Source organism: Myxocyprinus asiaticus, chromosome 2 (genome assembly GCF_019703515.2).
Source record: "Myxocyprinus asiaticus isolate MX2 ecotype Aquarium Trade chromosome 2, UBuf_Myxa_2, whole genome shotgun sequence".
NCBI classification, from domain to species: Eukaryota; Metazoa; Chordata; class Actinopteri; order Cypriniformes; family Catostomidae; genus Myxocyprinus; species Myxocyprinus asiaticus.
This window is the reverse complement of record NC_059345.1, coordinates 51,314,532-51,331,167: the sequence shown is the minus strand read 5'-3', so window position 1 is coordinate 51,331,167 and position 16,636 is coordinate 51,314,532. Positions and strand designations below refer to the sequence as shown.

Genomic DNA, 16,636 nt, shown 5'->3' with positions numbered 1-16,636 from the left:
CTCTGAAATCAGTCTCCGAAAACAGTTTTCTCTGGTGCAAAAATCACTAAATAATTCCACAAATTGGCATCAGCCTTCAACATGCTCCAAGTGATCAAGGGTTAAGGGTGTTCCAGTTAAACCCATTACACGTCTTCTGCCAGTAGTGGACACTCGCGCAACGTAAGCAGTGACGTACATCCGAGTCCATGAGACGGAGTGAAGTTTGCGAGGGAAGGGGATACAAATTTTAAATGGAACACAGCCCTAGTTGCTTTTTTTGCTGGTAGTCGCTGCACGTGTGTACAGGGCTTAATACGTTTTCATTTTTAAAAAATGCAATAATTTCAATACTTTTTGGATCGTCCGATAACTGTGCCAAATTGGCAGATTAGCACACCCAAATTTCAAAAACGTCTCTGGCTGAAATTTTTGATTTTGTAAATACTTTTTCAGAAGAAAGTTAAACCTAATTGATAATGAAAGCCAAAATGTTAAATGCCATGTATCAGTATTTACTAAGTAATCATTTTTTTTTGTAGAGGGAGGTCAAAATGACAATGTTTGCCTATGATTTGGAGTAAAAATACAGAAAAAAAAAAAAATAACCTTAGAAATATGGCAGCGTCATTATTTATACAGAAATAGGTGGGTCTATTACTAAAATCATTTGACTTCAGCACCCCTTGTTGCATTAAATGCCAATGGTGTGAATCCAAAAATGGAAAAAAACAAACGCACAATAATGCACATTTAATGCACATTTTCTAAAAAAAGTTCATTACAGCAATTTCGTGTACATCTCACTTACAATTAATAAATTGTATAATATGTATCGGCATTGTAGCGGTCGACCATTAGTTCTCTATTAGGTTAGGACTACTGGTTCTCTTCAGGGATGCCAGTGGACAGGCTGAACTGTGTGAAGATCTGCATTTGATCAGCAATGGACGAGTGTCCTGCTTCACTGGGGAGCTCATCCTAATGTATGCCCTCAAAGAACTGTTAACAGCTTTCTCCACACATCTGTGATGCATTACCTACCGCAGCACATACTGGATAAGGGTTAATGAGCTGAACAGGGCGTCAACTCGAGTCATTAACCTTTTCCATCCCAGTACCACACAACACGGTCTGACTAGTGCTGATTTCTCTTAAATTTACAGGAAAACCTGATATGCGGGTAGCGGTTTTATGTTCAGTTCACAGGGCTTCACATCTCCCTCCAGAAAAGGAAATGTACGAAACCATCGGAGACCAGTTGTGACAGGTTGCATGTTGCCAATAAAAAGATTTTGTTGGCATTGAAGTGGTAGAGGGAAAGAGCGGTTAATACTGTAACATTAATATTGTGTTTATGCACACTGATTTGATCGTCCATTCCTTTTACATTTTTGTTGGCTATTTTTTAGCACAATTTATTCTCACGTCTAGATAAATGGAGCATGACCCTATCATGTTTGTTACAGTAATAATATAAATGTGGTGTCTAAATGGAGTCGTTTTGTTTTACTGTGCTCCAGAGCTCAGTTGAGTCTGTAGGGAGGACAGTGCTACTATGGTACTGTCAGGCTCGGCTCTCCCTGGGGTACATCTGTCCCTCTGGTGTCTGGGTAAATCGGACTTGTTCTGAATCCTAGGCAGCGTCCATATATCGTCCCAATGGAGCTCAGCTGGATTGGGTCAGGAACACGGGTCAGTGCAGTCCACTTAGTCCCACGCTCTCCCATCCTGGATTTGAGGCTCTGCTCTTCCCAGACAAGACTTCCTCTGGGAGGTTTGCGAGAAAAGTATTCACTCTGACTCAAGTGAGATCCAACAGCGATAATCTCTCCGTGTTTGGTGGTCCGCTTGGCTGCCAGGTTCAGAACATTGTTTTTTCATTTTGTCCATTTTGACCAAAGATGCACAGGTCAGCTTTAAATAACCAATAATTTATCAAGATTTTGAACTGTTTATGAAGCCCTCTATAATGATACTTTTACCAGAAGTGCTTCTGATAGGAGTGTGTTCTTAAATGACCTACTATGCGGCCTTTAAACTTCAATTTTAAGTGTTTAATTCACAGGGTGGTCTGTTGAGCTGATATTAATGCTTCATATGTCATGTGGTACATCAAGTACACTTCAAAGTAAGGATGCAGACCAGCTTTACATGAAAAATGTGAAAGAAAGCCACTCTTCACTGTTCGACGAGTCACAAAGTCACTCTCTTCTTTCTCTGCACAGACAGGCTGCATCGTATTGGTGGTGCATTACATCACCCTAGTGTGGTCTGGCATACTGTAGCCTCTTCTTACCAGCAGAGCAGGGCTCAGGAAATCTGTTTATAATTTCTCTTTATTTTCTTGGCGATAGGAGTGTACTAACTCTACTAGTGGGAACAAGGATTTCACTTCTGGCAGACAGCAGCATGCACAGACTAAATCTGCTGGGCTGCTTGTACATCTGCACAGGCAAATGTCAATATTATCCACATTACTTTTTTTGTGCTCTTTGACACATTTACCGTATATTATTACATCCAGCGTGTTATATCAATGGCTGCTTTGAGAAGTTTCGACAGATAGAAAGACAGCAATATGTACTGTTTGTCAATGTATAATTAGTGATTCTTGCTAACACATTATTGCTCATATCGCTAAACGTAAGTATTAGTATAACTTTGCGTAACTCATCCCTCACCATTTGTGCTATGGACATGAATGTTACCTCAAATGGTGTGGTATGTCAAAGATAGGTGTGCTGTTTCTGTAGCAAGCAATGAGATTTTCACTTTGCGGATGATAAAAAATCCATAGACTTACTCTAAAGGAAGGACCTGCATAAATATCCAAGGACAAGAATATTCTAGATACTTGAGGTTAGGCTCTTTTGACCTAACATTTTTCTCGGAATATCTAAAAATCTAGTTTCATCCGTTTATAATTGGTCATAAGTACAGTAGTCTCAGCCTCAAACGGCATGCCAACAGACCGCCCACAGTTCATGCTCGAACGTCTGATGCTTATAGCACACAAAATTGGAAAACGCTTTCTCGATCAACTCAGCGCAAATCTGATTGGCTAGTTCAATGGAACTTCCATGAGTTCACGGACAAAGGATGTTTAATCAGTCGGCCTGGAAGCTGAGTTGTGGTCGCAAGATTCCACGTTGATAGAATGAGCGCTTTTGAGGACGAAATAATCACAGAATATTCCCAAGTTTGCCAGGTTATTGACATCAAATCTTTTAAATATATTTAGAGTCTCGTTTCAGGCACGAGGCAGAAAGTAAAGCAGATATCCATGAGCAGAGCTGCATTTTCTGCTTTGTTTACTTGGTTATGTGTGTGGAATTCTCTATAATGAGTTTTCTGTGCTGTGCTTGGACTCTCTACACATTTTCTGCTATTCTCCCGTGTGTTTTCTGTGCAGTCACTCATGAAGACTCGTGCACCATAATACATATTATTTTTCCCTGTGTCGGTCTTTTATTATGGTATGATACATCTTCGACAATCCCGCTCCTAAACACCCCTTAATGACAAAACCGACTGTGATAGGTCGCTTTTTACATGTCAGTTAGGTGGTTTTTCCTGTCTAAATGGCTGGTTCTTGGCCAATTGAGGCTGCTGTTGACTCCAAACCTATGCTGCAGTCATAGGTCTGGCTACGTGAGATTGTGATTACAGGCTTGAGCTCCAGCAATGACTTCTTTAAGGTCACAGATGCTTTTTGCCTCCTGAAAGCAGCATCTGTCATGAAGATTAAGGTTTTTAATTTCTCTGATTACTTTTGTGAGTATTGTATGGTGTATTTGTTTATTTGTTTTGGATCCTGATTGGCCAGTGCAGTTGCTCTGCTGCAGTGTTGCCTGCGTGTTACTATTGGTTTCTTAACTATTGAAGGTATTATAGTACTTTTGACAGTCCCTTTGATTTAAGTGAAGCAGTAGATCAGTGCTGCGTACAGTATTGCACTAACAGTGGGAAATAGGCTCTGATTTATCCAGCTCGGTTTATGTTTTCCTGAAGGTGTCACAGAGGAATTTTCACCCTGCTCTTACTGTTCTGTCCTCTCTCTCTTTTTTTTGCTTGCTCATCCTCCTATACTAACCCCTGAGCCAGGGCTATGCTGCAGTACAAATCCAAAATGCAGTAACTACCTTTTTGGTCAAGTAAGTTATGACCATCAGGTTTCTGTCCTGTGACAGGTGGGTTTGGCTCAGCTATGTTCAGATTCAGAAAAAAAAGAGAGAGACATTTTTTTGATCTACATATGGCTAGAAAAGCACAAATATTTGAAGCCATTTTTCTCAGTTTCAGCGATTGTGTAGTTACTGCATTTTGGCTTTGTAGGGCAGAACAGGCTCTATACAGTAGTGAGTAACACGTGACTGTTTCCATCTTTAAAGGGAGCAACCGCCATGGACCGAAGAGAAACGACCTGGATTTAGATTAATATCACAGCTTAACAGGTGACCTTTGACTTTCAAACTCCTCTCTCACAGATCAGCTCCTCAGGACTTGTCTCACTCTCTCTTTTTCTCTTATTGACATACCTCACTTGGCTCTTTATTCTCCCTCATGTGGTTAGATCTAATTAAATTGGTCTTGATCAAATATGAACTGGATGATTTTAAACAAATTGTGAATGTTGTTTCTCCACTCAGCTGGCTATCCTGTTCTGTTCTTTTTTTTTTTTTTTTTTGCTTCTTTAAACTAATATTACAATGTACCAAACTAATCCAAACTAGGGATCGTTGTTTCTACTAATCTGTTTTTCCCACCAACACCACACTCATCATTGTGATTGAATGTAGAGAGACTTCACACTAACTTTTGTTATGCATAAGGCACAAACAGGACTATGCTTTCTACCTGTCAGTCCTAGCAAAGGATGTAATGCAGAAAGAGTCACTGATGCACAGTGAAGTGCTCTTGAGAGTGCCGTCATGTGTAGCTGGTTAGTAACTGCAGAGAGTGAGGGCAAAGGGTCATGTGACCTGAGCAAGCTGTGTGGGCTCGGTCTCCTCAGCCATTTTTTTAAATGATGGTTTACTGACCAAGCTGTTTTCCTCCTCTCTTGCCCTCTCCCTTTCTTTCACCCACAGAACAAACTCTGACTCAGCTCTGCACACCAGTGCCATGAGTCCAAACCCACAGGATGCTTTTGGCATGAACCAGCAGATGGGCAGAGGGCCTCCCCAGCGGAATGGTGAGTTTCCCTCCTCAGCCTTTTTACTGACCTCAGCATCACAGCAGCTCCTGGCTGGATGGAGTTTGGGCCACTTGAGCAGCAAAAACCACTGGCAACTCTTATGCCTTGTCCTCAACACATCATTTCCTCTTCCTTTTGACCAGTGAATTTCCATGACTTTTCCAGTTGTTTGTCGTTTTATAGAAATTGCATTCACAAAGAGCAATTTCGAGTTAATAATTATTTTTCTTAAAGCTGAGGTTGACTAGAAAAATGTTTATTGACTAGATATTTACCTGACTTTATCATTAATTCTCATGATTATTCTATCATCATTTTAAAATTCCCTGATATTTCCAGGTTTTTCACGAATGTGGGAGCTGTTAACATTACAAACGCATGACTTGTGCTGCTTCAGTAAATTTAATGTGAGCTATCTATAAAGTCACTTTTAGAGCCCGTAAAGAAATACTCTGACTTATCTAGACTCTAGCTGTGAAATCCACAGTTAAGGCCTTGGCACAAATTGGCGACAAATGGCCCTTTCACATTAAAAGCACTGCGAGTGATCGCTGTTAACACATTCACGCCAGTAGGTGGCGCTAATCGACAAGAGGCTCATTTTCCCCAGTACGGTAGGTGTTGCAAAGCACCTTTCAGCTGGTCTGCCATTCGTCCATCACAGATGAGGAGAAGAAGAATAGTAAACCACCATGGAATCACAATACATAATACAAGCAAGTGAGTTCTGTAGCGAGCTGATCGAAAAAATCTACTTGTAACTACTCTCTACAAGCTGCAGCAGTGATGATGAGTGTGTTAGTGATTTGCTCAATGAGAAAGAAAAGATTCAAGACACTTTCCCAAACCATTTCAATTCACTTGCTGGACAAGTTGACTGTCAGTATTATCATGTATACACATTTTGAGGGGTGATTATAAAGAATCGAGTGTATTATACATTTGCTCAAAACCCTGCATGTTACGAAATAAACGTGACAACATCCAAACGCTCCAAGAGTCTATAAAATCCACTCAATAAAACACATATCCCAACCAACATCACCATGTTTTTGGTATATAAAAGCACTTTGATACAAAGACCATGTTTACATGCACTTAGGAAAATGGTTTATTCCAGGGTTGTAAACAAGAATGCAGAATTCCTTACACCACTTAAGGAATTAAGAGAAAGTGGTTGAACACTCATGTTTCTCCCGGAGAGAACGCAGCTTAATGTGGCCTTGTAAACATACAAGCAGCGTTCTTATAGGTTTTTAAGGAGTGCGCATGGGCGTGAACAGACCGGAGAACAAACGTCATAGGATGGAGTCTAACAACAAGTCAACACAGCGGAAAAAATGCAACATTTCTGGTAGTACAGTGGGAAAAGCACATACACTATAAACTATACCCATTTATGCACACCAATGTTAAATATCGACCATCCCTCAAGTTAGCGAATATGTGCTCATACATTGGGGGAATCCCAGAGTTTTAAGTAAGATGGAGACCCAACTATGGCAGTGCAAATCCCCTGCAGGTCCTGATAGAAATTTAAGGAAACAAACACAGCAACAACTCAGGAATATCTAGAAAACAAAGCAGAGCAACAGAATAAAATAGCAAAGTCTTCCTCAGATGCCATGTTTGTTATTTACACAAGTGTCGCGGTTAAATTATGTTTCTGTGCAGAAAGCTGTTGTATACAGAAGAGTTCGCCATCTATATAGTGCATGTAAGCAGGAAAGATAATTCCTCGCAATAACCTGCTTTCTCGCAGTACGTCGCATTCTGGTGGCCATGTAAACGTAGTCAAAGACATATACAGAGTGCACTGCAAGTCACAGCAATATTAATATTAGGCTAAGAAAAACACTTAAGATCCGTAAAGTTGTTTATTTAAAAAGTGCAGCAGTGCATAAAATCATCAGATACAAGGCAGGAGCTTCAGTTAATGTTCACGTCAACCATCAGAATGGGGGGAAAAATGTGATCTCAGTGATTCGACCGTGGTATGATTGTTGGTGCCAGATGGGCTGGTTTGAGTATTTCTGTAACTGCTGATCTCCTGGGATTTTCACACACAACAGTCTCTAGAATTTACTCAGAATGGTGCCAAAAATAAAAAACATCCAGTGAGCAGCAGTTCTGCGGATGAAAATGCCTTGTTGATGAGAGAGGTCAACGGAGAATGGCCAGACTGGTTCGAGCTGACAGAAAGGCTACGGTAACTTCAAATAACAGCTCTGTACAATTGTAGTGAGCAGAATAGTATCTCAGAATGCACAACATGTCGAACCTTGAGGCAGATGGGCTACAACAGCAGAAGGACAGTGCAGATAGGGCAGTGGTAGCTCAGCGGTTAAGGCTCTGGGTTACTGATCAGAAGGTCAGGGGTTCAAGCCCCAGCACCGCCAAGATGCCACTGTTGGGCCCTTGAGCAAGGCCCTTGACCCTATCTGCTCCCGGGGCGCCGTATCATGGCTGACCCTGCACTCTGACCCCAACCTAGCTGGGATATGTGAAAAAAGAAGAATTTCACCGTATATGTGCAAATGTATAATGTGTGATAAATAAAGAAAATTATTATTATTAATTATTAAGGACCATAGTGTTCCTGATACAAAAAAAAAAAGAAAGGTTGGCATGACTAGTGCAGAATAATATTTTAGTGTTATTTCTTAAAATTGTATTAAAATATGATTCATAATTTAAAATTCTTTTTGTCCACCAAATCAAAATCTTTGGGTGTAACCAACATGTTGGTAGCCATTTTGTTGTTTATGTTGACCATAAAACTAAAAAACACAGTAAAATAGTGTTTTGTCAGTATTTAGTTTGCTGAGATACACATTGGTTCTGAGACTATTTAGTATAGACGGGCCAATTCTATTCAAATGAATGGGAGAAATTGGAGCACCCAGCAGTCAACAGATGTAGGAGGGAAGATGCTTAAAAAACATCTGATATTTATTTTGATATTTTTATGAAAAGGCACATTTTGTTCATGTGGTGTAACCCTGAGAAAAATTATTGATATTTTTGACTCCAAAATTCATAATATTTATAAAAAAGAAATTCCTTAAAATTAGTTTGAAAACTTTTTGGAAATTAATGAATACATTGTTTATACTCTCATGTATTCAAGGTGCAAAGAAAGTATTATAATACTTTTTACTTAATGGTTACATCACATGACAATTTGAAAGTTAGATTTGTTTTGGGGGGGGGGATGCTATAAAGGTTTTTCAAAAATGTATGAAACCAAATTGGACAAAGATTACATTTCTGAGAATATGACATAAGTGTTTTAAACTAGATTTTTAAAAGGTTTCTCATTTTAATTTGGGGTGTAATTTGTCAATGACCCATAAGTAATAGACCCCCCCCCCACCCCCCCCCCAAAAAAAGACCACAGCCTGTAAGATTACTGTAAATTTAAAGGCAAATGGAATATGCAGCAATATGGAATATATTATGAAGACAATCCACATAAGATGTTAGTCAATGGATGATAAATTGTAATACTTAAATCCAGCCATTCCATGTTTAGTGTAGTGTTTGCACAACACAGCTGTGGGTCACTGTTAGTTTGTTTACCTTGTTGTCTTGGTTACAAAATGCTGAAAATGGCTGTTTGTTTTAAGGATGTTCTCTGTAGCCATATTTTTAAGTGATTTATAGAGCTATTGTAAAGTCACTAGTGGTCTATAGTAGGTCACTTATTTATGATACATGAGCTTTACAGATGCTATGGTATTACCCATACCCTCAAAAACAACCAGAACCAGAGTTCCTGTTTGCCTCTGTGCTGGGAGAGTGTGTGCTTCAGTGATAACGTCTTGTAAGATTATTGGATTATGTCATTGGCGGGATGTGTTGATCTTCAAGTTCTTTGCTATCTGTGCAGATCTTTTAACAGTACTGTGTAAAAGCTGCTATCTAAAATAAATAGTTTATGTATTACCGTCATGTTGTTCCAAACCTGAATGACTTGCTTTCGAGTGACCAGGGGCTGGCAACTTCAAAAAAGCACCATAAATATAGTCCATACTTATGAGCTATATTCAAAGTTTTATGAAGCCATACAATAGCTTTGTGTGAGGAACAGCCCATCATTTAAGTCATTATTTGCTGAAAATCTCATTAATGCATTTTCAATCTTGGCACATCCCACCAGGTTTGTCATCAATGACCCCAAATGGCATCGGTTTTCACGTGTTTTGTGAATAACGATTGAAATTATGGGTTGTTCCTCACACTAAGCTCTGTCGTATGGTTTCAGAAGTCTTGAAATTTTGCACACGAGTCAGATGGACTACTTTTTTGTTGCTATTATGGTACTTTATTTCTCATTTTTTGGGTGAAAAAGAAGCTATTCCCGAAGAGACACTATCACACTGACACACACTGGCGGCCAAAAGTTTAGAATAATGTACAGATTTTGCTGTTTCAGAAGGAAATTGGTACTTTAATTCACCAAAGTGGCATTCAACTGATCACAAAGTATAGTCAGGACATTACTGATGTAAAAAACAGCACCATCACTATTTGAATAAAGTCATTTTTTATCAAATCTAGACAGGCCCCATTTCCAGCAGCCATCACTCCAACACCTTATTCTTGAGTAATCATGCTAAATTGATAATTTGGTTCTAGAAAATCACTTGCCATTATATCAAACACAGTTGAAAGCTATTTGGTTCATTAAATGAAGCTTAACATTGTCTTTGTATTTGTTCTTGTGTTGCCACAGTATGCAATAAACTGGCATGTCTTAAGGTCAATATTAGGTCAAAAATGACAAAAAAGAAACCGCTTTCTCTAGAAACTCATCAGTCAATCATTGTTTTGAGGAATGAAGGCTACACAATGCTTGTTCAACCAAAAAACTGAAGATTTCATACAAAGGTGTACACTACAGTCTTCAAAGACAAAGGATAACTGGCTCTAACAAGGGACAGAAAGAGATGTGGAAGGCCAGATGTACAACTAAACAAGAGGATAAGTACATCAGAGTCTCTAGTTTGAGAAATAGACGCCTCACATGTCCTCAGCTGACAGCTTCATTGAATTCTACCCGCTCAACACCAGTTTCATGTACAACAGTAAAGAGAGGACTCAGGGGTGCAGGTCTTATGGGAAGAATTGCAAAGAAAAAGCCACTTTTGAAACAGAAAAACAAAAAGAAAAGGTTAGAGTGGGCAAAGAAACACAGACATTGGACAACAGATAATTGGAAAAGAGTGTTATGGATCTTAACCCCAGTGAGCTTTTGTGGGATCAGCTAGACTGTAAGGTGCGTGAGAAGTGCCCGACAAGACAGCCACATCTATGGCAAGTGCTGCAGGAAGTGTGGGGTGAAATGTCACCTGAGTATCTGGACAAACTGACAGCTAGAATGCCAAGGATCTGCAAAGCTGTCATTGCTGCACGTGGAGGATTTTTTGATGAGAACTCTTTGAAATAGTTTAAGAAGTTCTGAACATTTTTTTCAAATTGCAGTATTAATTTTTCATGTTATTAATGCCCTAAATTGTATATGACTGACACATTGTGATAATTTGAATGCCACTTTGGTGAATAAAAGTACCAATTTCTTTCCATAAGAGCAAAATCTGTACATTATTCCAAACTTTTGGCCGCCAGTGTATAAATGTACATCAGTGTGAGTTGCCAGCACTGGGTCAATCACATCTGCCCTGGGTGGCCAAGATAAAAGTACTTTTATGTTATGGTCACTCTGTTAAGTCAATAGGCTCAAACAGGATATTTGGTAAAGATATTGTGCAACTATGGCATTCAAATGTAAACAGCTAAACCGGATATATAACAGAGACACTTAAGACTGATTAGAAATAGCTGCACTTAAAGACATGACAGACAGCAAAGATTAAATCTCTGTCTGGCAGCTCGTCAGCACTTTACTCAGTTATGCACACAGTTGGTACTGTGTGGAGGTGTGCAGACAGGCTCTCGTAATCTGAACAGGTACAAACTAGCCTCTCGCTTAGGACTGAAATTTGTCTCGCATTCACTATCACAGTAGTCTCATCCTGAACCTGCTAGCCAACTTGGATGTGTGATGCAACAATGCCATTCATGCATGGAGCTCCTGAATGCAGTAAGACTGTATCGCACTGTGTGCCAAGTTCAGGAAATGACGCACGTGCTTAACTGTGATCCTTCTGGCACTTGGACATGATAACTGCTTTTTCTAATGCTCTTGAGCTTTATGGGTTGTTCTAGATCAATTGTAATTGTAAATAATTATCACATTCTGAGTCCTCAACTGAGTTATGGACTCTGACAAAAACATTTTTTTTTCTAGTTGTCTTTACATCCCAGTCAAGGTATTGTATGAGACTCTCAGCTGGTCTCTGTGAGGGGGAAATGAGGTGTCTCCGTACTTTTTGTTTGACTCATTGTGCATCGCAGTTGGGCGCCTGAGACGGTCAGCTTTGCTGAAGTCCTGGGGCTGGTCGATCTGGCTTTGGGCCCACGCAGCAGTGATGCTGGGCCAGCATTGCCAGAGGAAGCAGAAAGGAGGTTTGTTTTCCACAGGATCTCTGTGGTGTGCGCAAAACAATGCCTCTCCATTGATTCACTGTGTGCTGGTGGTCGCACATTCTTTCCGTCTTTCCTCAAAGCAGTGGCTATCAGGAAGGTTTCCTTAAAGCCTAGGGCACACTATACTATTCAAACTCCTGCGACACGCCCTGACAAGTCGCAGACATTACGACAGATTTAAAACCAACTTGAATAACTTGTCAGATGTGCACACTTTCCAGTTGAGCGAGAGACCGACAATGAGCCACAGCCAATGAAATATAGAAAGAGCGCAAGAGCAGAGAAAGGTTTTGGGAAGCAGGAGACAAAAAATAATTAGAAAATAAAAAAACATTACCCACATCTCCCTATGTCTTTATAATTTTCAGCAGTTTTTTTTTTTTTGTAAATAAGTGCTTTCATGTTTGTTGATGTTATCAAGAATAAACTGCGTGAGTTTGTGAATGAATTTCGCTATTGTAATTTTAAGATGCATTTTGGGCGATCCATTTGAAACCGAACGAGGCTATAGATTGCTGTAACAAATGTTTTTTTTTGCCAGTTACCGGCAGATTTAAAGGGAAATAAGCGTACGATCGGAAATTTTGAAAAAGCGAATGCTTGAACATGCACAATAGGGACACAGATATGAGCAGCACACACATTAGAATCTCAGTTACGGTACTGCACTAAAATAACTCAGAATTCTGTCCTAAGCATCATATTCGTATAATAAGAGGAACTGTACATCTGTTTTTAGCACTTTCTTTTTTCTTTTACCTTTTTGCGCTTTATTATCTTTCAGCAATACACCGACATAATGACTGATGTATGGTCTCATGAAATCAGAGAGACTCCCCTCGAAATCCGAACAAAAGTGGTCAAAAGTGACGACCAGGTGTAACGGTGATGTCTCCCTTGTTCACTTGTGATCAGATCACCCAAAATGCATCTTAATACCAGGTGTACACATGACCTCAGTCAGAGACGAATGGTCGTGTAGTTGATACACCCAGCCTGCGATCGGCTGTTTAGTGTGCGCACCAGCACAACGGAAAACAAGACTTTGATTCGCAAAGTAGTAGTGTACACTTGGCTTTAAGAGACAGTGCACACTAAAAGACCATTTTCTAATCACCTTTATGAGTTTGTGCCCTGAATCTTCAAGGGGTGGCGTGGGCGTGCACTCTTAAGTGAATCATTTCAATGAATCAATTTTTTGTGCTCTGCTGATTGAAAAGTCTCCCAATAGTTGAACTGCCAACTCTGCAGCTTCAAGGCAATAAGAACTGTCTTTTAGAGAAATATGAATAAACAAGAAAACCTACATTGCTTGATGCTACGGCTGAACGATTAACCGAAATAAAATCGAAATCGCGATATGTCCCAGTGCGATTTTAAAACCGCGAGAGCTGCAATTTAAATAAATAAATAAATAGTCTCAACGCGCTGCCCATTGTGCTGCGCCTGTGTGCACGGCTGTTTTGTCTGTAGTGTGTAGTGCTTTCTTAAATGCATGTAAACGGGATCATTGTATTACACATGTGGTTTCAGAGTGGTTCTGTGCTCCATACACACAAACTCTTATCTATCTGGTGCCGAGTGACAGATGTGCTTTGAGTTCATTTATGTGTGCTAACTTGCACTGAGTGCATTATTTAAAGTACCCAGATTTACTTTAATTGCACATTTGCATTGTTTCACTCTATGTTTGGATGCTACTATTTACTATACAAATTAAAAATAACTCTGTGGGAGTGGTTTTTGTTGACAGCAAAGCAGATGAGAGCATTTCACTGCATTAAAAGGCTGTTGTCAACTCAGCATCAAACAACATAAACTTCTGTCCCTTTCAGTTTTCAAAATAAAAGCTTCCACTGAAATAAAGGCTTTAGGGTTTACTGGGACTGCATAGAAATTAAGAAATTATTAAATAAATAAATTACTATTAAATAATAATAATAATAAATTATTATAGTAGTAATGATAATTATTATTATACAATAATATATTTCTATAAACATTTTTTAAATGTATTATTATTATTATTACTGCAATAATATAAAATTAAACGACTGGGTTTCAAAAAAATAATGATGAAAAGTGATTGTGATGCTTTTCTCCCCCTCAGTTTCACAGTTTTGTTTATTTATTTATATATTTATTTATTTTATTTATATATTTATTTATTTTATTTTTTATTTATTTATTTATTTATATTTTTTTTTGAGGACCCAAGCGTGAACACCCTTTCTAGAACAGTACTTCTGGTTGGCAGTAAAGCATGGGCAAAACATGGTTTAATTTTGGTTAAAAGAAATCACACGTTTTTTATTTTGTTTATCATATCGCAGTACAAATCGCAATACTTGAGGCTGTTCCTTCTTAACAACTCAGCATGGCTCTGTATGTGAGATCAGGGAGTAATTAAGTACTTTTCAAATGCTTAAGAAACAGTGATTCATTTGAGAAAGGGATGTAAGACACGATTCATTTCAGCGTCTGGTGCACATAAAAGCTTGCATATTGTCTGTTACGTTAGAAGTGGTTCAATTAGATATATTTGTCAAAATGCTGAAAGAAATGTAAAATTTGTGAGTCATGGAACAGCAGTAGCGCACATGCTCCTTACACAATAGAGTGTCCCATTATTCCCCCTCTCTCCAAATACTTTCCTGTCTTACTCCGCTGTCCTGGGTCCAGATACACGAAATATTCTAAAGAAAAAATTATTCTTAACTACTATTTTCGTCTTATTGTCTTAAGAAGCTTAAGAAAAAGTGAATATTTTGTATTCTCCTATTGATGTTAGATGTCCTCAAAATTTCTTTGGCCCCATCTGCACTGATGTTTTCATTTGATGCTACGTTTACACCTCTCATCCACACTAGAACGGTGTTTTCCTCCACAGAAACAAAGGGTTTGAAAAACATTTCCATTTCTGCATACTTTGGTCAATGAGGACATTAAGAAAATGAAAATGGATTCGTGTGGATGTGGCTTTTTTTCCCTCATGAAGAATATAAAAATAAATGACGTTTGTGAATGCAGAATTGTTGACTGCTCTTTAATGTAATTGGCTTTTATGTTTCTCTCTTTGCTTGTGGTGTTTGACGTGCAGCGAGCATGAATGAAGCAGAGGGCGAGAACACTGGAGATGGTAAGTGTACAGTTTGTGTTTGTGTGTACGTGTTAGTCTGTTGACCCTCAATTAAATGTTTAGCCCACCAAAAAAAGGTAATTTATATATGCAATATCTAGTTCCTGCCATTCAGATTATGCTTTATAAGAGGCAGTGCCTCTTTAATGACAACATCTTCCCTCAAAGGGATGTCCCACGTCTCTTCTCCTCTGCTGTGGTTTTGCGTAGTGGGTTGATAACTGCTTTTGCAGAATAGTTGGTGTCCCCTGCTGGCAGTTCCACTCAGACACAGGGACAGATATTGTCCCTCGTATAGCTTTCTTTAGACCTTAATAAATCTAGCTTTGGTGAGCCATAGGGTCTGGTGGAATATTGGATTCTTGGTTACTTTCGAGTTATTCTTTTTAAGCTGTTCATCAATGACATAAGTAATCAGTTAGTGAAAATGAGCAGTACCAATTGTGCATGAATGTGAGTGGATTTGAATGACAACAGGAATGATCTATATCATATAATGACGACTATAATTTTTGTAGTGTTCTCATTTCCTGGTGTCCCTAATGAGGAGAATCTGCTTTGTGTGAATAAGCCACTGCCCAGACAGTTATGGGAGGCCAAAAAGGTGAGAACAGTTGAGATTATTTAATGAAATGATGTTGTACAGTATTTATTTATTTGTTTCATTTTTCACCTAGAAATGTCTTTAATATTTGTCTGGCTTTGGTTGACTTCTGTATGGGAATTAACCTGATCAGTAATTTGTGGTTCTAAATTGATGTACCTCGATATGCCTTTGAATTCGATTTTTCTGTATATGAACATTTATTGCAGCCATTTTAGATTAGGAAGTATCATTTAATATTACACTGCAAGATTAAGGAATTTTTTAACTGTTGATCTGCATATAATGCTATTTTATCTGAACAGGTAAAACTACTAATTCATTCTTTATAGATAACAGGCTGATAAATGTTTCTTTTGTAGGTGTGGCACTTTTAACACATTTAACACACGTTGCAGGTGCAGTCCCTGTCCTCCCGGCCAAAGTCCTGTGAAGTGCCTGGAATCAAGTAAGTGAAATTGGTGTGTGTGCATTTGTGTATTTCCCTAATTATAAGTATGCTGCAAGTCCTGACAAGACACTACTTGCTTAGGATATTAGTGATTTAAATATTTGAAGATATCTCTACATTTTGGTTTGGGGCAATTCCACGGAAATGTAAACCATACCATGGAAAAATAAAGTTTTAAGCAAAGGAACAAAACCCCTTTTAAATGGTTCGTTTAAGTCTATATATCACTATTATAGTGCTATAATGAAATCATTGTTTATTGACCTTTTATGAGGTGTGCACAATCAAACAGCTATATTTCATTTTCACTTTAACAATAAACATTTTCCTGAAAGACCAGGAAATATCTGATAAATATATGCACTTTGTCGTTACAGTGCTTCTTTTTGAAATTATAAGATGCACATTTATGAAGTCGCTGCATTTCAAGTGATTTGTCATATCTGTAATGTTTCAGAGTATGTATGTATCACTCAAACAATATTATATAAATAAATGCTTTCTGTACAAATGTCAATTTTAAGCATGATGAACAAATGGCCTCACTTCTTTACTTTAAACACTCATAATAATGTGTTACGAACTTGGCAGTTACGAATGCTTCATATCAAATCATACAGATATCATTGAAAGAATCAAACATCCATCGCTCGTTAATTTACCATAATGATTCTGATAGATCACTGACTCTTGCTTTGATCTCTGACGTGT

General features: G+C 38.5%; 1 protein-coding gene across 2 annotated transcripts in view; it reads left to right on the top strand.

Annotated features, from left to right (window-relative positions):
* The window catches only part of LOC127414559 (CREB-regulated transcription coactivator 3-like), a 57,679-nt gene that overhangs the window by 24,555 nt on the left and 16,488 nt on the right, over positions 1-16,636 (top strand). Inside the window, exons 5-9 of one of the 2 annotated variants that reach the window (XM_051652676.1) lie at positions 4,374-4,436; positions 5,073-5,176; positions 14,832-14,870; positions 15,389-15,474; positions 15,873-15,922. In XM_051652676.1, the coding sequence (XP_051508636.1) occupies positions 4,374-4,436; positions 5,073-5,176; positions 14,832-14,870; positions 15,389-15,474; positions 15,873-15,922 (342 nt within the window). The remainder of the gene's footprint in view (positions 1-4,373; positions 4,437-5,072; positions 5,177-14,831; positions 14,871-15,388; positions 15,475-15,872; positions 15,923-16,636) is intronic. The other variant, XM_051652686.1, reaches the window with a different exon arrangement.